Genomic DNA, 23,122 nt, shown 5'->3' on the forward strand with positions numbered 1-23,122 from the left:
GGGGGGGGCATAAAAAAACTCCCCCAAGGGTACATTGGCCACTGACAGTTGTTCATTATATCAATGAACAAGCCAAGAGTAGCAAAGAGGGAGTGCAAAGAACATCCCTGAAGGAACAGCAAAGCCTATTAGTAACAAGATTTCATAAGTATATATGGAACTAGAATTAGTTTGCCCAAGCAGGAACTGGGGGTTAAATAAAAGGAAAGAAACACAGCTACTGAAAAGTGATCCAAATTGACCATAAAGCCATTTATCATTGATCTGGAATTGACTTGTAGTTATAATATGTTATATTAAGAACTGTTACGATAACTAAAGTATCTCATTAAGGCGATTAATGACTAGAGAAAAGATAATAAAAATAATAGAACTGTTTAGCTGCCTTATTGATCTAGGGATAGATGAAAAATTAATCAAAAAGTATGGAGTTATAAAAATGGAAAAGACAATTCATTGTCATATTTACATAACCAAATGTGTCTAAATATGATAAAAATTAATTTGAGGACAAATGAAATAAACAATAAGAATTGGTGGACTTACCCAGTAAGTAGAAAGAGAAATATGAGTATATAGTATGGTCAGGTGAACAATATCGACCTCTTTTGTGTGAGCTCTGTTGCTCATTTCTCCTTGGCAACGTAGATGATTTATTTGAAGAAGATCATGTTGATCTTCATCATGTGGTTTCTTGATTTTGCATAGGGTTCAGCTGATACATGTCTTGTAGAGTAGTTTGGAAGTCGTTAGCAGAACGGCGTGTAAATTTGAAGCCTTGGAATGCGAAACGCACTTAGAACGGAAAACCCCATTGTTATGTAATTTGATTGCGTTCTAATACTTGTAGTAGGGGTTTTAAAGCCCTTCTTCTATTGATTGTAAGTTGGGACAAGTCTGCAAAAAGCTGGTAGTTATGTCCTTGGAAGTAAAGAGTTTCTTTATTTCTTGCTGAAAATCCACATGAATTACGGTCAAATCTGTCTTTGAAGGCTTATGGTGTCTGTCGAATGTATAAAGAAGATTCGACGGAGCTAGTATATAGCATACTTCGTGTGAACTTTAGAACCCTATTAAAGTCTATGGGACTCCAACGATCAAAATCTAAAGTGCTAATTTTAAATGCTAATTTGCAAGTTACTGTCCTAAAAAGTGTTTGGGGACTCGGGTCCTGCCCCAGGGGACATGTATCAATGCAAAAAAAAAAGTTTTAAAAACATCCGTTTTTTCGGGAGCAGTGATTTTAATAATGATTAAAGTGAAACAATAAAAGTGTAATATTCCTTTAAATTTCATAGGGGGGGGGGGGGTGTCTATAGTATGCCTGTGAAGGGGCGCATGTTTCTGGTGCTTAGAACTGTCCCTGCACAAAGTGTCATTTATGCAGGAAAAAAAAGTCCTTTAAAATCACTCGCAGCTATTATGAATTGTCGGCTCCGTAATACAGAGAACACTCATTGAAAGTCATTGATAAAAATAAATAAAAAAAAGTGTGGGGGTCCCCCAAATTCAATTACCAGGCTCTTCAGGTCTGGTATGGATATTAAGGGGAACCCCACGTCAAATAAAAAAAAATTTGACGTGGGGGTCCCCCTAAAAATCCATACGTCGTGATCAGGAGGGCCAATCTGGGTGACACAAGCACATCGGGATCGCGCCGCTGCGCGGGCACGCGCATGATCCCCCTCCTTCTGAAGGATGTTCCTTCACCCTCGGGCCTAAACAAAATGGGGCCGGCTCCTGGCTTTCCTAATCACTCAACACAGAAGTGGAAAACACCAAGAAGCAGCCCTCCTAAATGCCCACAATCTTCACCAGCTACACCATCCTCTGGGAGCCCAGAAAATGCGAGATTACGGATGGATGCCGCGGATGCAGATAATGAGGTGAGTTCTCTCTATGATTCTTCGGGGGAGCTGCCAGACTCCATAGATCTATTCCCCACTAATAACCAGCCTGTTTTAGACACTGTTGTAAAGGAGTTGCTAGTCTCCATGAGAAGCTCTCTCCATTCAGATATGATATCTTATGTAGACAAATTTAGCACATAATTATAGTCTGTTTCAGATAAAGTGTCACACATAGAGAATACGATGGGGGAATATGCAACCACAATCAATGACTTGGTAGATGCAAGTGAAAGTAAAGAGGATGACTTAGAGGTGATTAAAGCCAAAATGGCGGACATAGAGGACCGATCCAGAAGGAATAATCTGTAGATAAGGGGAATCCCAGAATCTGTCCAGCAGCAAGATCTGCGCAAATATGTCTCCCAGCTATTTAACACTGTATTGCCCAATATATCTGCCTTAGATTTCACAGTGGACAGAATACACTGTCTCCCTAAGCCCACTTATCTCTCTGACAAATACCTAGAGATGTCATACTGAGACTTCATTTTTACCATACTATGGAAAGGCTAATGGCAGCATCCCAACAGAGAGACCAGATCCCTCCACTATACTCTAACCTACAATTCTATGCCGACTTGTCTCGGTACAAAAGTACAGAAACCTGAATACTATCACAAAAGCCCTCGGGAATCACAAACTAAGTTACAAATGGGGATTCCCATTGAAGCTGATTGTTACCAAAGATAGCACAGCGCTGGGGTTTGGATTTGGTTGCTAAAGGCATGGCCTTGCTAAATGCATGGGGGATTGTTTCTGAACCTCAAACACATCCCCGTCAGAGTTGCAACTATACGAGCCCTGACCATGAATGGCACACAGTAAATCACAAGAACACCCGTTCTCATACCTAACCTGGGTAAGGGTAATGTTCAACCACAAAAATACCTGCTTCAGAGGATTTTCCTCTGATCCAAACAGTTTTTTTTGGTTCCTTTTTTTTCCTCCCTACTACATCTCTAAGTAGCTATGAGCCCCACCCAACTATCTTTTTTAGCTGTTTGGCTGTTAGCCACTGTTATATTATGTTATTGTTCAAGTAAACCTCACCTTTCTATTTTAACAGTCAGAAGCTATCTTCCATCTCTAAGGACAACTAGGAGCACCACCCAGATGACATTATGGAATTCAGAGCTTCATCAGATACGACCCCTCCTTCATATATGGGTCGTGACACCGCCAAAAGTAAGTGACTTATTTACAATATGCACCACCCAGCACTATCACACTCCTCACCTATGGCGGTAAATTTTCTTACTATCAAATCGAAAGGACTCAACCCTCTGGCCAAGTGAAGGTCTCTATGGAAGGAAGCCCTCCAACAAAAATGTGACATATTACGTGTCCAAGAGACACACTTTCATAACCTGTCACCTCCTAAGAGAACGCACCCTAAGTTCCCATTTATATACACTGCCAATGCAGAAGCAAAAAAGAAAGGAGTGATGGTAGCGTAAGAAACACAGTAGCCTTTCGGCTCCACAAGGTTATCACAGATCCACAGGGTCGCTTTATAATCCTGGTGTGTGACATTAATAACGCTACCTACACTGTGGCGAATATTTATGCCCCCAATACAAGACAGATGAGGTTCTTCCACAGGATTATGAAGAAAATTCATTCAATACAGAAGGGTATGTTGATGTTGTGCAGGGACTTCAACATCACTCCCAATCCATCCCTCGACTCCACCTCAAAACCAAAACGCTTTTCAACGTCACTAAAAGAACCTACGAATTGTATGACACCTGGAGATGCCTCAATGCTAACGAGAAAGACTATTCATTCTTCTCAAGCAGCCATAGGTCTTATAGCAGAATTGACTTATTCTTGGTAGACAAATGGTTGTTGTTTAAATGTAAATCTGCCAAAATCAATAATATCACTTGGTCCGACCATGCCTTGGTGAAGCTAGCAGCAGGGGACTGCACCCACCATTTATATGGAGATCCAACCCCCAACTTTTCCAGGATGCTCTGACCAAGTCTAAAATTGAACAACAGCTTAAGAAGTTTTTTGAAAATAATCAAGAATCGGTTACAGATCCATTTATTGTATGGAATGTTCATAAGGCATTTGTAAGAGGTATTCTGATACAACAAGGGGCGAGAATTAGGAGGAAGAGGCAGCAGCACACCATTGTGTTAATATAAAAAATTGACACTCTTGAAAAACAAAATATGTCTCATCCATCCCAACAACTGACAGAACAACTGACACAATTCCATAATGAACTTAGACTGCTCTTTCTGGATGACTTTGAAAAGGCCTCCAGGAGACTTAAACTGTCCTATTATACAAGTGGCAACAGAGCAGGGAAACTTTTGGCTAACCGGATTAGAGGCCATAGATACAAAACCCAAATCCCATACATAATACAACTCAATATACAAACAAAACAACAAGCAATAGCAGATACCTGCAGTCAATAGTATGGTTCACTTTATAATCTTAAGAATGACCCTACCATACCACAACCAACACCAACTATCATAGCAACATTCCTAGACAAAATTAAACTCCCCAAACTTACTCCTGAGCACCTCAATAACCTAAACTCCCCTATCACTGATTCGGAGGTATGACAGATCATACAATCTCTCCCAAATAACAAATCCCAGGGCCCATATGGCTTCACAGGGGAGTATTATAAATCCTTTCAAGATATTTTGACTCTACATCTGGTTGAGAGCTTTGGTTCTGCTGCTGCCTATTCCTCATTATCCCCAGAGATGCTTACAGCCATGATAGTGGCTCTTTCGAAACCGGGGGAAAGATCCAGACACTCCAAAAAATTTTAGGCCTATGTTGCTACTAAAAATGATCTAAAAATGTACGCAAAACTATTGGCTACCAGACTGGTGGACATCCTACTGTCTCTTATAGATGTGGATCAGTCTGGATTCACTAAGGGGCGGCTGACAGCTGATGATACCCAATGTCTAATAAAGGTGATCCATTTGGCCAATAAACACAAATCACCTTCTCTGCTCCTAGCATTGGATGCAGAGAAGGTGTTTGATGGGATACATTGGCAATTTTTAGTACAGGTGCTAACTCGATTTTGTTTTAGTGGCTCCATCTTTTTCAGCCATAATGGCACTCTACACCCACCTATCGGCCCAAGTTTACATCTCAGGGGCATTATCTACCCCATTTGATAAAAAACAGGGACACCACAGGGCTGCCTTCTCTCCCCACTGATTTTCAATTTGTTGATGTAGCCCCTGGCCTCCTACTTACGCTCACAACCACACATAACTGTATAAAAGTGGGCATAAGACACCACACCACAAGTCTATTCACTGATGACATAATACTGATGCTTACAAATGCAGACACTTCCTTGGCCTCAGTTCACCTAGCACTGAAAACCATGGTGTATCATACTATAAAATAAACAAGACTAAACCCTATATTTTAAACCAAGGCATCCCAGAAGAGACCAAACAAAATCTAGCGCAAACATTTCCATACATATGGAGAAAGGAGGGTATCAAATACTTGGGCATAACACTCCTAAAATCAAAGATCTTATATCAGCCAATTTCCCACCCTTCCTGAACTCATTAGGGGCCAAGTTGAACAAACTTGCTCAAACTGAACTATCATGGTTGGGCAGACTTGCAGCTTTTAAGATGCAGATATTGCCTCAATTATTATATCTCTTCAGGACTTTACCAATTCCATTACCAAATTCTTACTTTAATTCCCTACAACCAATACTGAATGAATACCTCTGGCAGGGGAAAAGGGCTAGATGCACATTTAGCTGGTTCATTAAACATAGGAAGGTGGGCCATGTGCACTTGCAAGACCATTATTTTGCAACAATACTAGCTCAACTCTAACACTGGATACTACCTAATTCCAAAGAATTATGGATGGAACTAGAGAAAGCTCAAATCCCAAAGGGGAACTTGCGTGGCTTTTTAATAACTGCTCCTTACAACACCTCTCTAGACAATAAACTAGCACCCCCTATTCTAGCATCATTAAGTGCATTGGTTCATCTCCTAAAATATCAACAATGGAGTAGTAAAGTAACAACTTTGAAACTCCCCAGTTTCTGCAATTACCCACATTATACCAGATATCAACCTTACTACATGGAAGGAAAAGGGAATTACTTACCTAGAAGATATCTTAGATGGCCTATCACTTAAGTTTAATACTTTACAAACTAGAATACAAGTTACCCCCCACAGAGCAATATAAACATACGCAGATAGCTCACCTATTAAAAAATAATTCTCAACTACTCACAGTACTCCCTACAAAAATAACCCAATACTATTAACAACTTCCAATCTTTCCCAAAGATATATCAATTATCTATTCATGCCTACAAGAGAAAGCTATCTGTATTAAGTCCCAATCAATGATAGCTTGGAAACAGGAAATAGGGATAGAGTACACAACTCAACAATGGGAAAAAACTTTACACCTCATGTATACTCCCACTAAAAGTACAAACCTCTGGGAAATGCAACAAAAGATAACACTTCGGTGGTACTTGACTCCCCACTGAATTTCAAAGATCTACCGCAATGCCTCCTCAAGATGTTAGAGGCTTTGTGGTTGCTCTGGTACATTAATTCATATTTTGTGATGCTGCTCAAAACTACACTTATTATGGTCCCAGGTTGAGAGACTTATATCTACTATCACAGATCTTAATCAATCATTATCTCTGGGTATGGAAATATTATCCCTTGAGTTGGACTCTATTATCCCTTTGCCCTATAGAACTGTAATATCCCATATATTATTGGCTACTCGTTTAACTATACTCAGGCACTGGAAGGAAACAACAGCTCCAAAAATTTCTGAAGTAATATATACAACCTACACCCACGGCACTTATGAGATTCTACATTTCTCAACCACAGGGAATTATGAAAAGGTGTCACAATATTGGGAACCTTGGTTCAAATGGCACTCAGAGGGAGCCGGTTTCCGATGTTCCAATAATAAGGGTTAGCTAACCTAGTAATATGTTAAATATTATGGGTTTCACTCTGACTGAGCTGTTTAGATTAAATTATGTTTGTTTCATGTTTGTTTTATGTTATATGTATGGTCATTATACTCCTAATGACAGTCACGCTGTTGGAACAATACTAGCAGGGAGCAAAATCCTAACATTAAGGATCATCCACACGAAAAAGAGAGATCGCATGTGACGGAATCAATAGCCAACTTCCTATATCAGGAAGAACGTTTACTATCCCTGTTGACATAAGGCTACATATCTAATATAACCAGAACTTGTCATGGATTCTATGTAACCGCAAAATACTTTAAAATGCATGTTCCTTTTTTTGTGTAAACCTTAAAATTCAATAATAACTATTGAAACTAAATTTAGAAATATATTAATAAATTAAAGGATAAATGCATTTCAATGCTTGGAAATGTTTAGCAATATTTCCAGCACATAATAACAGGCATCAACATTTTGGAGTCTATTTCTAAAAATCAAAAAAAAGGAAATGGGGAAAAAAGTAGGAATGTTTGCCATAGTAACCAGTAAGATTCCTTGTTTTATTTTCCGATGCAATAAAAAATTAGACCTAATTCATGACACCCATTTACAGAAACATTTAATACTGTACATACTAATTCAAGTAAAATCTTGGTTGACTTGTTCCTACCTAAAAAATACAGTTGCGCTGGTATAACTTTGAGCTTGTGTGTGTTTTCCTTGTCTCAAATCATCTGCAACCTGTTTTGGTAACATACCTTTGGATAAAAAATAGAAATCAACATTACAAAATGTTTAACAAGCTTATACTGTATATGCATCCATTTAATTTGTGGGGTTCTATTACCCCCATATTCTTATATATTTAGGTTTTTATATTTAAATTTTGCTTTTCGCCTGACAGGAGCACCACAAAAAACAGGATAAGTAAATCAAACTTCCTCGGGTTCAATCTGTATACAGGAGAGGTCTGGGCTCTGCAGTTTTGCAACCTAAGCCAACACTAGTAAGATATATTGGGCCGTTTACCCTGTGTGGACACACTTTACTATTCAGACCTCAGAGGGGAACCCGCACTCAACAGCTCATGGTGGCCATTACATAGCTACCGTCTCCCCATTCAGACCTGCAATCACAGCATCTGGCAAAATGAAGTCTTATGGCATCAACTTCCTAGGCTTAAATATGTAAAGTGACCAAATGCTGAGAACAAAGTAAGTGGATGTTGAAAGATGTAGAAAGGTGTGTCACAATAAACAATATCTTTTAGCCCTTGTACACACGGTCGGACATTCCGACAACAAAATCCGACGGATTTTGTCAGAAACTTGTGCTGCATACACAGGGTCGGACAAAGTTGTCAGAAAATCCGATCGTTCAGAACGTGGTGACGTTATTTCATTATGATGGGACTACGTTCAGGCTAGTAGCCAATAGTTTTGGTCTAGGAGTTTGATCTAAGCACTTTGTCCGATCTGAATTCTCTACAAACGATAGGACAAAGTCCCATCGGACCATGTTGTCGGAAAATTTTATAGCCCAGCTCTAAAACTTTGTCGGTCGGATATTCCGACAGAAACAGTCCGATGGAGCCCACACACGGTCAGATTATCCGACAACAAGGTCCAATCGGACATTTTGCATCGGAATGTCTGACCGTGTGTACAAGGGCTTAGAGATACCCTCCATTCACAATACCCATAAACCACAGTGGCATTGTGGCATATTTTGCATCATCCTTATTTTTTAGCACACAAACACCTGTTTTTATCAGGGCTACATGGTTTTGTTTGCCCACTAGGCCTAAGCTACTCCCAGCAATATTTTAAAATGTGATATATATATATATATATATATATATATATATATAGTTAGTATAATATACACACACATTTATTTTTTTGTCAAGTTGATATAAAATAATGCATATTAATATTGTCAGTCTTTTATCCAACCATTGGATGGAGCTTTAGTTTCTACATTATTATCAGGTCTACTGCTCAGTTGTGCTGCGAGTAGCCCATTGCTGGGATGAGTCATCAGAGTATTGACTCATTCCTTATCAGAGCTCTCAGTAGGAGGTTTCTACTAAAGAGATCTGCAAATAAAATAGCTCTGTTGTGCTGTCACTCAGCTAATTTAGTATAGTGCTCTTGAAATCCTTTGACATATATTAAATGTTTATTTGTAAATTGTAAGTTATACATAGAAAATAAAAAAAACACAAAAAAACAACAGTTTAAAAACATATCTTTAAAAAAAAAAAAATATGTAACTGTTTACATAGGTACTTTATTAGATCCACTGAGTGCTCTGGGAGGATATGAAGTCTCATTATAAAGGTATGCTGTGGTACTGTATGGTGTTTGCTCTACAATGTTATAATTAATTTATGTTACTTGCTCCAGTTTATATATATATATTTATATTTATATTGAATTGGACATTTTGTAGATAGGCAACTCCTATCCTCATACTGATTAGTGGTTCCAAATTAATAATAACTACTGCAGTAGGGAACAGACACAAAAGACACCATCTGGTCTGCTTCCATGTATGGCTACCTCAGAAAGATCCTGGAAGGCTGAAAACAGCCAATCAAATTAACTTGGCATGCTTGATTGGTTTACCTGCCAAAGTAAAAACAAACTTCTGGCCCTTCAAATGGAACCAAAAGTTCTCTATATCTCAACTATCTATAAAAATATATACTCTTTTTATAGCTCACAGGCTTTGCTAAATCATGGAGCTCTGCTTCTTGAGTTGGGGAAAAAGAATCCAATGACTCTGAATAGAAAGTATCCTTCTGGGTGATAAACTGCATACTCGGTATAAAACCAGGAATAACTCTACAAAAAATGAAATATCTGGGTCTTTAGGGAGTGTGTCCTGCACTGGGCTCAGAGCAGCTGATTCTTACACCATCAATTTAACACATGTGGTTTTTCTTTGTCTCCAGCCTCCTCCAATAGAGGAAATAAGGTGGCTGGATTTAAATGTACGTTTTCATTGTTAGATTTGTACATAAACAAACTCATATTTTGAACCTTTCATTAGACAAACATTTAGTTAGCTGTATATTTGCTGCGCAGAATATGGGACCATTAAAAATGTAATATTTGGCCAAAATAATGTCTGCAACTTTGTCTAATAGCACCTTTGCATAAAAGCTACAGCTCTGATATATGGTCATTACTGGGTCCAGCTTGCATAAATATATTACAATGGCTTGTTTTCTATCATGCTGTTTGTGTAAGAACTCCAGTTTCATGTTTCAAAAAGAAAACTTTTTCCTGGCAATATTATAATAAATGATAACAATACACTGCGGTCATGCAGAGATGTCCATCCAAAATATTCTTCTTCTTATACCCACTGCACTTACAAGGAAAAGGGGCACATCATTTCACAATCCACACATTCTGCTTTGGATTTCAAAAATAAAAATAAATAAAAACAAAAGCACCAACAATCTGGAAATGATGGACCAGAAAGCACTCGGCCACATCAAAAACTATAAAACAACTGGCTGCAGGTGGCATCTATCCTAACAGGGTGTGTTGACTTGAGGTGATAGGTCTGTTATATTTAAGTTTTATTTATTATGACTCTCACATCACGCACATCAAGTTATTATCAGACCTTTAGATTTCATTTTTGTACAAAAACTTCTTATGTATCCCATCCATCTTGGCTTTTTTAAATATTATGGCAGCTGTATTCCAATTAACAACCTCATCTTATTTTTTATTTTTTATCTCGATAAGGGCTTATTGTATAAATGTAAAATTACAAAATTGTTATCTTAATCTAAACTAATCCCATTCATTACAAATTTCCCCATTAACCTGGATTTCATTTCCAACCAAAGGTTGTCTAAACCAGTTTCAATATATTTATATTATTAATAAAAAAGTTAAACTCATATTACAAATTAATACTCAAATGATAATTTCAATATCACACACTAATATATATCCACAGATACATTTCCTTAAAGGGGGACATATTACTTAATTTCCTTTTTTTAAATGCACTGTTTACACTATCAAAGGATATTCAATTTGTTTAATACATTGTTAAATTTTACCTTCATTTTACCATGTTTGGAAAACAGATTCAAAAATAATTGTGATCACATTGTTTATCATTAGATTAATTAACCGGGCACATTTTATTATAAATGTTTTGTCTAAAAAACTGAATTTGGCATGGTGTCCTTCCAACTTATCACTGACCTCTCATCTCAGCCACATTCTTTCATGAGAGTGCAAAGGAGGGGGTCACATCTGCATACATGACACACAAGAGATAGAATTAAAGGCTCCGGCATTCACACACATACACGAATATCTCTCTAAACTCGTGTACATTTTTCCCATTTGTACACAACACATGCATATCATGCTCTCACCTTAACGCTTTTAATATTTCCTTGCTTAACTTCTGCTTTCCTTTTTTGTTCTGATATCCTTTGCATCCATTGCATCCAATGTATTGTAATTCCATACTTCACATACTGTACCTTCTATGATTCTATGATCAGATGGGCAGCCATAGTGCTCATCCCATCTTCCCTCTTTGACAACATATAAACTATTGTGTTTTAACTCTCATTACTCTGTTTTAATTTAACTAGTCATCCTTTTCTGTCTAGTATTAATTGCCACCCTTGATCCATCCTGCTAGATAGCTGCTTCTCTAGCTGTTTACTCTGCATGATTCTTAGTCCCTGTGGACTTTGGTGGTAACCCAGTTACTCATTGTGGATCCCTGTCCACTTTAACCGTTAATCTAGGGGCTCAGTATAGGCGGAACCCCACCTTCGGTTTATATATAGCACTCCTCTTGCGCTGGGCATTTTTGAGGGTCTCTTACTCTTCATTCCCTTACCTAATTTAATGCCCATAATGACTGGCCAGTCTTCTCTATGTGTGCCTATACCCTCTTGCCTCTAAGCTATTTTATTTAGCAGATGTACTACATATACCTGTGAACAGCACTATTCTTCCCTTTCTTATCTATAACACTCCGATGGACAGTAGACAGTGACAACATAACATATAACTACTAATCAATGCAGTTTGATTAAGGGGCGTAAAATTTTGTCCCGAAAATGCCTTACCGATTAAGGAAGTCTGATAACGTAAATGTAAGCAAAAGGCTTACATCAGCCAGCTGATTATCAGAAATTCCCAGATCGTCTCAAGCGCCTCGTTTCAGATACTCAGTGTCAACTGTAAATTCTCTCCTAGGTAAAGCTCACCACATGAGTTGGACATTTTGTATATAGGCAACTCCTATCCTCATATTGATTAGTGGTTCCAAATTAATAATAACTACTGCAGTAGGGAACAGACACAAAAGATACGCTCAGCATCTTTCCAAATAGCTGTTCTGCTTTATTATGACACAATTGAAGGTTTTTATACACATGATTATGTAGGTATCACATTAATATTACAATTGTACGTTCAAGGTAACAAGGGAGTGTTACATAGGCAGGCTAATTCTAATCAGGACTCGAAAGAATGCAAACATGTACTGAAAACATTATTAGTGCTGTATGCACAGTGAGGGCAATGTACAATAAATATAAAATAGAATACAATTATATGCAGAGCTTACAAATTTCCATTACAATATATATATATATATATATATATATATATATATATTTTTTTTTTTTTTTTTTTTTATTATTGTAATATCCTGGTGGCAGCAGGACATTTATGAACAATTTCTGTGAAAAAGAATTTCACCACTAAATAGTTTGTTCATTGCTTAAAGAAAATGTGTGATAGGACTATGGACAATCAAGTATTTGCATATTCTGAACAACCAGTGACCTCGGGCCTGGGGCTCAGGTACTGGAGGGATCCTCTACAACACACAGTGGAGTCCTGGATGCCACAGAGATGTAAGCTAAACACTGTACTTTGCTAAACAACCCAGGGGGCCAGGGTCCCTGCCTGTAAAGGGCTTTTGCTTCAAGATCTGACTGTTACCCTCTTTGTCAGATTAACTATCAGTGTGCCAGCTAGGATTTCTGTAAGCAAGTGTGCTGGAGGAAGCAGTGGAGTATATATATAGACTGTACATAGGAAAATTGTCCCTGAAGAGTTGTTCTAAGTCAACTGGGCATCCCATAATATTCCCTATCCAAGTTTTATCCCCTCACATAAAAATACAAAAACAAAGTACTGGACTGTTCACTGACTCAAGTCTGTCTGTGGAAATTCAGTGTCCCTGGCAGTGCAGGGTGGGGGGTCCCTATTCATCAGCGGCTTCTATGTGGGGTGTGCTACAGTAGTGTGATTCTCTATTCTTGACAATGCCTGACTATACCTAACATGCAAAATCCTAATGTTGGTATTTTTGCTTGTTCCCATTTCAACGCTCAGTCATTTCTATGTTCAATGTGCTTTGCTCAAAAAAAAAAAGAGCTTTTTTTTGTGCATAATCAGGTGTTTTTGGCCCCATAGACTTCAATGGAAGTACCTGTGGTGTAATGACTAAGCTCAGACAATAGCATGAGATGCATCTACCTGTTTTTTCCCTGCTCCATCTGTTAACCAACTGTCATTTTGGTCTTTTCATACAATTCAATTGGATTTTCAGAAGTGCAGCTGTCTGGAGCCTCTTCTTTCAAAGTACTTGTAATGGCGTGTACACATGGCCGGACTTTTCGACAGCAAAGGTCTGACGGAAGTAATCCATCGGACAATTCCACCGTGTGTGAGCTTCATTGGACCTTTGCTGTCAAAAAATCAGATGGACTTTAAATTTAGAACATGTTTTAAATCTTTCCGAAGGACTCAAGTCCGAAAGTCGAAAAATCAGTTCGTCTGTATACTAGTCCGATGGACGAAAACCAACGCTAGGGCAGCTATTGGCTACTGGTTATGAACTTCCTTATTCTAGTCCGATTGTACATCATCACAGTGGAATCCGTCGGACTTTGGTGTGATTGTGTGTGTCCAAGTCCGTTCGGAAAGTCCATCGGAACTCCACCGAAAGTCTGTCGGGAAGACCGTCGGACCTAGTCTGCCGGAAAGTCCGGTCGGGTGTACACGGCATTAGGATTCTCCTCCTGAAAAGCTCCTCTCCTCCTCTATATTCACCTTGAACAGCGAAGGAAACAAACACCTGAAGCTTAAAGAACGTGCAAAAAATGTTGCACGGAATACTTTAAGAACACCCAAAATGCTTAAAAAACACCAGGAATATGTTCTGCTCATGAGAGAATGACTAAGTCCTTCTTGCAGTAGCACACCTCTCCTTGCACCTCCCTCCCAGTAATGACTTTGCAACCTTCCAGTCCTCTTCTCTAAACACAGAGCAGGGGCACAGAATGAGTGGAGAACCGAGTGCTCAGACCTTACTTACATCACTGCATCTAAAGAAGTTGGTGAGACCTTGGTTAACAACTCATTTACAGCTTGTGAAGAATTTATAAATATTTTAAGGCCCATAGCGTGGACACAGACTCACTTTAACATCAAGCCAAATTGTGACATTATTGACCTATTATGGCCACATGGCCAAACCCATCACTATTGAAGAATTACCACATTCTCTGGTAAAATATTCACAGCAGAAGCTCCAATGGAACACTTGATAGCAGAAAAAAATGATAGAAGTGATAAACTCCCCTTACTTACTGTGTAATGTATATTTTTATGATGAGTAAACAAGGATGCTATACATTAATATTTTGTACAATATCTATGCATTTTCTATATGTGTCTTACTAACTCCAAGAAAATTTATGTTTTTTACCTCTACATTTTCATTATAGTTTACAAATAAAGTCTTACAAAACAAACAGCAGATGAATGCTATTAATCACTAATGAAGCCATAAAAACAACTGGGTAAGAAGAGAAGAAATACATTAACTTACTGTACAGTAATCTGTCTGTTTTTTGCTTTTCATGCATTAGATCTTGGGTACGTTCAGCAACTAACAGCTCCAGATGTTTACTATATTTTTCCATCTATGCGCAAAAAGAAATGAAAATGATTAATCATGTGTTAACATTAGCTAAATATGTTTCCAACTATACAGTATGGTAGAAATGTGTGAATCACAATACTGTCTAAAGAGAATAACTCTTTGCTTTTTCAATTGTAAAACAGTTCACATATATGTATTCCTACTGCATAGTTTAGTTGTTTGGTTCAAGTTCTGATATAAAGCTGCCCAGTTTGTAAATAAAACTTCCTGAAGATGATTGCCTATACACCGACATTAGAAATCCACCAGTGAAAGAAACTGTTTTGAAATACGGTGTTAGTGGGGAAAGTGAAAAGCCCTTTAAACGTAGACTTATTTATATGTGCATAATATCTCATTCATTATGGTGGCAAGAAAGCAATATCAGATTATGGCATTTAGCATTTGAAATGGAAACATAAAGCTTATTTAAGCAGTTCTAGTAAGCATAGAGGTCTAGAACCTGGCTATCGATCACTGTACACCTTGAACTAAGCAACATAACACAAACTAAGGAAGCAAATTAGACATATATTAAAACTGCACAGTAAGTAGTATTGCAGATATAAAGTGCATTAACAGAAAGACTTCAGCTCAGGTAAGCTTGTGATGAGAACACAACGTCGGCACAAATGTTTTATTCAGCATATAAGAAATTTGTTTTGCTATGTAAACAAATGGAATTTATATAATTATTTAGAATGATATGATGGTCAGACTTTCAAAATATGTAACCCATTAAATATCTAAAAGCTTTCATATAACTATAATGTTGAGGTCAGAGGCTTTTTGCTGTAGCCACTAGCTAAATCAAACTTCAGTGGGCATTAAAAAAAAAAAAAAAAAAAAGCAAGATGCGGGTACAGACCCCTTTAACTCCATTCCTATTCTTTCACCAGGGGGCAAAGACTTTGGCGCAGCTGAAGAGGGTGGTGTCAGTAGGGCAGGGATTGGTGGTAGTAGGGCAGTGAACAGTGCCAATACCTTTTAATTTTCCTTATTTTTTATTTATTTGTATTATTTTTTACAACTTTTATTATTTTTTACAATATTATTTTTTTGATCAAATTTCAGGGGTCTAAAAAGACCTCTGATGCCTCACTTTTAAGACTGAGAAAGGGACTGAGGACAGATAACCCAGTTTCTTCTGACTGATAGTTAGCTATGGTATATACATACTGTAGTTACATTGGTCTGAGCTGGAACAATGTAACTATGTATAATATAGCCTATGTCTGGAATTATTCTTTAAATTGACTATGGATGTACAGTGCTGCAGCCACCCCCACGGCTTGCTTTCTGGAACTTAAAGTAAGTAAGGACAAAGCCACTGCAGGACAGCTGTCAAGAAAATGGGACTGTTTTTCAGGCAGACCTTATTGGACCCTCCATTCACCCCTATAGACCGGCGTGTGTAAATTAACTTGTGTCCTTTTACATCTGTCTATCTACAAACCAAACCAGTCTGCTAAATAAAAAATGGAGGGGGACCTGTACCCATCCATCTATGCTGATGGGATTGGAGGGCAGTTAGGTGTAAACAGACAGCTGGTCTGCCCATAGAGTGGACACTCACAGAGACCTGAGTGGACACAGACCTGCCATGTGCCCACTCTGCTTCAATCGGTGGACAGATCTCCTAATGAGCAAAGCAGATTGCACCACATGTGGAAGGGGCCTGTCGAGACAGGTGGCAAGCAGCGGCGTGAGAGGCTGCTGTGGCGTTGGTGACTGCATCAGGGACCTGGAGCAATCTCCAGGGATTCAGGGCATGTTACTGCACATATCTATTATGTTTGTCATTAGGACATTAGGTTGCTATTGGAGATATCATCATTGGGATTTTGTTGGCAACCATATAAACACAGACACTGAATTTTAAATGTACAAATATAGATTGAATTATTCATTTTACGTCAGAAAATATTCAACACTTAAATCATTACATCCCAGCTAGCGGACAACTGGTCGTACCACTATCTGACAAGTATATTCCTGTATATGTAGACCCTCTGTTATCTTTTGTAAAGAATTACTGTTTTTAATAGATTTAAGTGGTGAATATTTTAAGATGTAATATGAATAAAGAAATTCAAATTTCTACTTTTTAAATGAAGTGTTTGTGTTTATATGGTTTCCGACAAAATCCCCAAAAAAGTGTAAATATTAAATGTTGATATTAGGGATGGTAGCAACCCACACTTACATTCAAAGGGATAGAATAACTTCTATCATAATGTGTATGAAGATGTGGAAAGTTTCTAAAATGATCATATGCTCTATGAATGCGCTTTAATGTTTATTTAATGTTAATGCAAAAGTCTGTGTTTGGATTTGTTATTATAGCTATTATAGACTATTAGGGATGAGCTTTCTGTTCGGGTCAAACATGAGTTAGACTCGAACATTGGCTGTTCACCCATTCGTCAAAAAACGAACATTATGGGCACTTTGCGCCAAATTAGAGAGGCGCGTAACGGCCCATAATACACTGCGAGAACGCAGTGCATTGCTATATGATGATTGGCCAAAGCATGTACCATGACCTACATGCTTTGGCCAATCCCAGCGCCCTCAGCTAAGAGAGCCATAATTGGCCAAAGGCAGGGCTCAGGGAGACTAAGTCCAGTTTAGCTATATCTGACTGTCTGACTGCAAGCCTTTCCTGGTGTACTTTTTTTAATATACTTCTGGCAGGCAGGTTGTTCAGTTAGCTGCAGTGTATTTAATATATATACAGACAGTCGTGTATATATCCACTGCATACAGTTTAGCTATATCTAATTGCAGGACATTCCTGGTGTACTGTACACCCATAGTGAAGTTGCTGCTACTTCCCATAGTGAAGTTGCTACTACTTTTCTGGTGGTGTACACAATACAGTACACCCATAGTTGTTGTTATTCTTTTGTTGGTGTACACAGTACCGTGCACCCCTAGTGCAGGTGCTACTACTTTTCTGGTGGTGTACACAGTACACAATATATACAGTACACCCATAGTTGTTATTACACTTCTGTTGGTGTACACAGTATTGTGCATCCGTAGTGTAGTTGCTAGTGCTACTACTTTTCTGGTGGTGTACACAATACAGTACACCCATTGTTGTTATTATACTTCTGTTTGTGTACACAGTACCATGCACCCATAGTGCAGTTGCTACTACTTTTTCTGGTGGTGTACACAGTACACAATACATACAGTGCCCCATAGTTGTTGTTAAACTTCTGTTGGTGTACACAGTACCTTGCACTACTACTTTTCTGGTGGTGTACACAGTACACAATACAGTGTAGTGTGGTTTTGCTAAACAAAATTTACAGCATGTCTGGAAGGTCACCAAGGAGAGGCCACTAAAAGAGGGTAAGCGGGCACTGTGTCTACAGTCGACAGTATTGGTTGTAGACACGGTGCATCCTCAGCACGTGGCTGTGGAGTACGGTTGTCCTTTTTTTTCTGCAGCTGGCCATGTTATTGAGCCACAACATGCTGAAGAGTTGGTGGAATTGATAACAAAGCCCTCCTCGTCCTCCTCATCCTCTGTCATCCAGGCTCAGAGTAGGTTGCCTGCCAATGCAGCTGCCAAAGTGGCCTATTCCATCAGCTCCATGTCAACAGTCACTCCTTCCTTAGGCACATCATCATGCACAGAGGAGTCCCCCAAACTATTTGACCACAGTGTCGGGTACATATTTCAGGAGGATGCGCAGCGATTTGAAGGCTCCGATGATGGTACCCAGGTTGAGGAAGGGAGTAACGTGAGCCTAGAGAGAAGGGATGCCCAAGAAGGTCAAGAAAATGGCAGTCATGTTCCCCGAGCTGCAGCATACTGTCAAGTTTGCTCCAGTGATGAGGAGGGAGGGGATGATAAGGTCATTGATGCTACTTGGGTGCCTGATAGAAGAGAGGTGGAGGAGGAGGAGGAAACTCATCTCCAACAAGGATGCCCTCCACGGGGCAGCATAAGGGCAGTCACCCTATTGCATCACACTGCAGAGCTGACTTCCCACATATTTTGAAAAGTTCTTTGGTGTGGGCCTTTTTTGACACGTGTGCAGCAGATCACAACATTGCTGTTTGCAACATATGTCTGAAGCGTATCAAGAGTGGCCAAAACAGCAGCCGCTTGGGCACCACATGCTTGACCAGACATATGACGACCTTCCATGCAGTCCGTTGGCAACAGCACTTAAAAGACCCACATAAAACAGCAAGGCGGACCTCTCCTTGCTCCTCATCAGCTGGAATCTCCAACCCCACTATACCTCCAGTCCTCTCAGAAACCTGCACTGAGAGGAATGAAGGTATATAAATAGGTGTCCCAAGTACTTGCGGCCAATATGCTAGCGGTACACCAACATCTGATTTTAGCAGGCAAATTTCCCTACCCCTGTTGCTAAACCATCAAAAGAAATTCGATCCCAGTCATCCACAGGCTCAGCGTCTGAATGCTAGCTTGGCCAAATTGCTAGCACTGCAACTGCTGCCTTTTAAGCTGGTAGACTCTGCCCCCTTTCGTGAATTTGCGGAATGTGCGGTACCTCAGTGGCAGGCTTCCAAATGCCATTTCTTTCCACGTTGAACAGGGTGGTCAGCAGTATATTACTGCTGATGGTCCAGCAGGCATAGACAGGGACATTACCTTTCTTTCACGGTGCACTGGTTAACTCTGCTGGCAGCTGGGAAAAATGCAGGAAAGGGTTCAGTATTGTTGGAGCTTGTTCCACCACCACACCTCCAAAATGCTAGTGGTGATTCTGCCACAGCTCTCTTCTCCGCCTCCTCCTCTTCTTCTTCCTCTATGGCCTCTTCCTCTACAGATTTCTCCTCTGAACCAGCGGTGCCCTGTAGGCGTTCAAGGGGCTATGCAAGTACTCAGGCAAAAAGATGCCATGTGGCACTTGAGTTGGTCTGCTTAGGGGACAGCAGTCACACTGGGGCAGAGATTCTGTCAGCTCTGCAGGGGCAGGCTCAGAGGTGGTGATGCCATGGCAGCTTCAGCCAGGAATAGTTGTATGCGACAATGGCACCAACCTCCTCTCCGCCCTCTGTCAGGGACACTTGACTCATGTTCCCTGTTTGGCTCACATCCTTAATTTGGTGGTGCAGCGGTTTTTGTGCAGGTACCCAGGCTTACAGGATCTCTTGAGGCAAGCCAGGAAAGTCTGTGGGCATTTCCGCCGCTCATTTAATGCCTGTGCTCGGCTGGCTGAGTTCCAAAAGGAGTTGAACCTGCCCAAGAACCGCCTTATGTGACATGCCCACCAGGTGGAACTCAACGTTGGCCATGCTGCAGCGGCTGCACACGCAGCAGAGGGCCATCAATGAGTACCTGTGCGACTACGGCACCAGGACAGGGTCAGGGGAGCTCGGTTTTTTCTCACCACGCCAGTGGGGCATGATCAGGGATGCATGCACTGTCCTGTCACTGTTTGAGGAGGCCACAAGGATGGTGAGCAGTGACAGTGCATGCATCAGTGACACTGTACCTCTTGTCCACCTCTTGGAGCCCTAGAACCGCCTCATTTGTGACATGCCCACCAGGTGGAACTCAATTTTGGCAATGCTGCAGTGGCTGCAAAAGCAGCAGAGGGCCATCAATGAGTACCTGTGTGAGTATGGCACCAGGACACGGTCAGGGCAGCTTGGCTATTTTTGCCACGCCAGTGGCTACTGATTAAGAATGCATGCACTGTCCTGTCACCATTTGAGGAGGCCATGAGGATGGTGAGCAGTGACAGTGCATGTGTCAGTGATACTCTCCTTCTTGTCTTCCTGTTGGAGCACAGGCTTTGTGGATTAATGGACAGGGCACTTGAGGCAAAACAGTGGGAGGAAGAGTAGGACTTCCTTACCTCTCAAGGCCCCCTTTATCCAGATACTAGTATTCCTGCAGGTCCGTCGATCACACAGGAAGAAGAAGAGGAGGAGGAGGATTGTGTCAGCATGGAGGTGGAGGATAACACTCAGCATCAGCAGCAATCTTCAAGGGTTTGTTTGCAGCCCCCAAAAACCCACAGAGTTGTACGTGGCTGGGAGGAGGTGGTTGAGGATCATGTGATCCTTAGTGACCCAGAGGACTCAGGATCAAATGCCTCTGAAAACTTACGCTGCATGGCCTCCCTGATCCTGCAAAGCCTGCGAAAAGACCCTAGGATTTGTGGTATCAAGGAGAGGGATCAATACTGGCTGACAACCCTTCTTGATTCACGTTACAAGGATAAGGTTGCAGAACTTATCCAGACATTGCAGTGGGAGCAGAGGATAAAACATCTTCAGGAGGCCTTGCAGAAAGGTTTGTGCAATGTGTTTCCAGAGCCTGGGAGGTTACAATTTCCTGGTGCTGAACAATGTGTTGCTGAGGCTTCGTTCAGTCACAGAAAGAGCGGTGGAAAAGGTGGCCGGCTGACCGATGCCTTCAGACAATTCTGCAGTCCTCAGTGCCCAGGTCTGATTGGTTCCAGCAACCATCACCAGCTTCTGAATTACATGGTGCAGGAATATCTAGGGGCAAGATCAGACTTAGAGACTTTTTCACCAGAACATCCACTGGGTTATTGGGTCTTGAGGATTGACCATTGGCCAGAGCTTGCTTAATATGCAATTACACAGTTGGTGAGGTTGAAAAAAGACACAAGTCCATGAAGTGCAACCTATGTGTGTGATTATATGTCAGTATTACATTGTATATCCCTGTATGTTGCGGTCGTTCAGGTGCTCATCTAATAGTTTCTTGAAACTATCAATGCCCCCCGCTGAGGCCACCGCCTGTGGAATGGAATTCCACATCTTTACAGTAAAGAACCCTTTATGTAGTTTAAGGTTAAACCTCTTTTCTTCTAATTTTAATGAGTGTCCACAAGTCTTGTTAAACTCCCTTCTGCGAAAAAGTTGTATCCCTATAGTATACCAGTATATTGAAATCATATCCCCTCTAAAGCATCTCGTCTCCAGAGAGAATACGTTCAGTGCTCGCAACCTTTCCTCATAACTAATATTCTCCAGACCCTTTATTAGCTTTGTTGGCCTTCTTTGTACTCGCTCCATTTCCAGTACATCCTTCCTGAGGACTGATGCCCAGAACTGGACAGCATACTGTAGAGCGGGAGAAGTATAGTTTTATCTCTGGAGTCAATCCCCTTTTTAATGCATGCCAATATTCTGTTTGCTTTGTTAGCAGCAGCTTGGCATCGCATTGCCATTACTGAGCCAATCATCTACTAGGACCCCCAGGTCCTTTTCCATCCTAGATTCCCCCAGAGGTCCTCCCTCCAGTGTATATATTCTATTCATATTTTTGCCACCAAATGCATTATTTTAAATTTTTCTACATTGAACCTCATTTGCCATGTAGTTGCCCACCCCATTAATTTGTTCAGATCTTTCTGCAAGGTTTCCACATCCTGTGGAGAAGTTATTGCCGTGCTTAGCTTAGTATCATCCGTAAATACAGAGATTGAACTTTTTACCCCATCCTCCAGGTCGTTTATGAACAAATTAAATAGAATTGGTCCCAGTACAGAACCCTGGGGGACCCCACTACCCAACCCTGACCATTCCGAGTACTCCCCATTTATCACCACCCTCTGAACTCGCCCTTGTAGCCAGTTTTCAATCCATGTAGTCACCCTATGGTCCATGCCAATGGACCTTATCTTGTACAGTAAACATTTATGGGGAACTGTCTCAAATGCTTTTGCAAAATCCAGCTACACCACGTCCATGGGCCTTCCTTTATCTAGATGGCAACTCACCTCCTCATAGAAAGTTAGTAGATTGGGTTGGCAAGAACGATTCTTCATTGCTGATTACTGCTAATGATACCATTCTCATTACTAAAATCTTGTATATAGTCCCTTATCATCTCCTCCAAGAGTTTACATACTATTGATGTTAGGCTAACTGGTCTGTAATTCCCAGGGATGTATTTTGGGCCCTTTTTAAATATTGGTGCTGCATTGGCTTTTCTCCAATCAGCTGGTACCATTCCAGTCAGTAGACTGTCAGTAAAAATTAGGAACAATGGTCTGTACCCTCGGGTGCAAGTCATTTGGTCCCGGTGATTTATTAATGTTAAGTTTCCCAAGCCTAATTTTAATTATGTCCTCTGTTAACCATGGAGGTGCGTCCTGTGATGTGCCATTAGGATAACTGCAGTTTTGGTTACTGAAGCCCCCCGATTCCCTCGTGAAGACTGAGGAGAAGAATAAATTCAATACCTTCACCA

General features: G+C 40.3%; 1 protein-coding gene across 1 annotated transcript in view; it reads right to left on the minus strand.

Annotated features, from left to right (window-relative positions):
- Positions 1-23,122, minus strand: part of LOC143975852 (atrial natriuretic peptide receptor 1-like) — a 294,297-nt gene that overhangs the window by 58,674 nt on the left and 212,501 nt on the right. The window contains exons 17-18 of the mRNA XM_077478411.1: positions 14,803-14,896; positions 7,568-7,655 (exon numbers count right to left, since the gene is read on the minus strand). Of these exons, the coding sequence (XP_077334537.1) occupies positions 7,568-7,655; positions 14,803-14,896 (182 nt within the window). The remainder of the gene's footprint in view (positions 1-7,567; positions 7,656-14,802; positions 14,897-23,122) is intronic.

This window comes from Lithobates pipiens, unplaced genomic scaffold, assembly GCF_037356315.1.
Source record: "Lithobates pipiens isolate NorthernLeopardFrog02 unplaced genomic scaffold, aLitPip1_a1.2 Scaffold_13, whole genome shotgun sequence".
Lineage (NCBI taxonomy): Eukaryota > Metazoa > Chordata > Amphibia > Anura > Ranidae > Lithobates > Lithobates pipiens.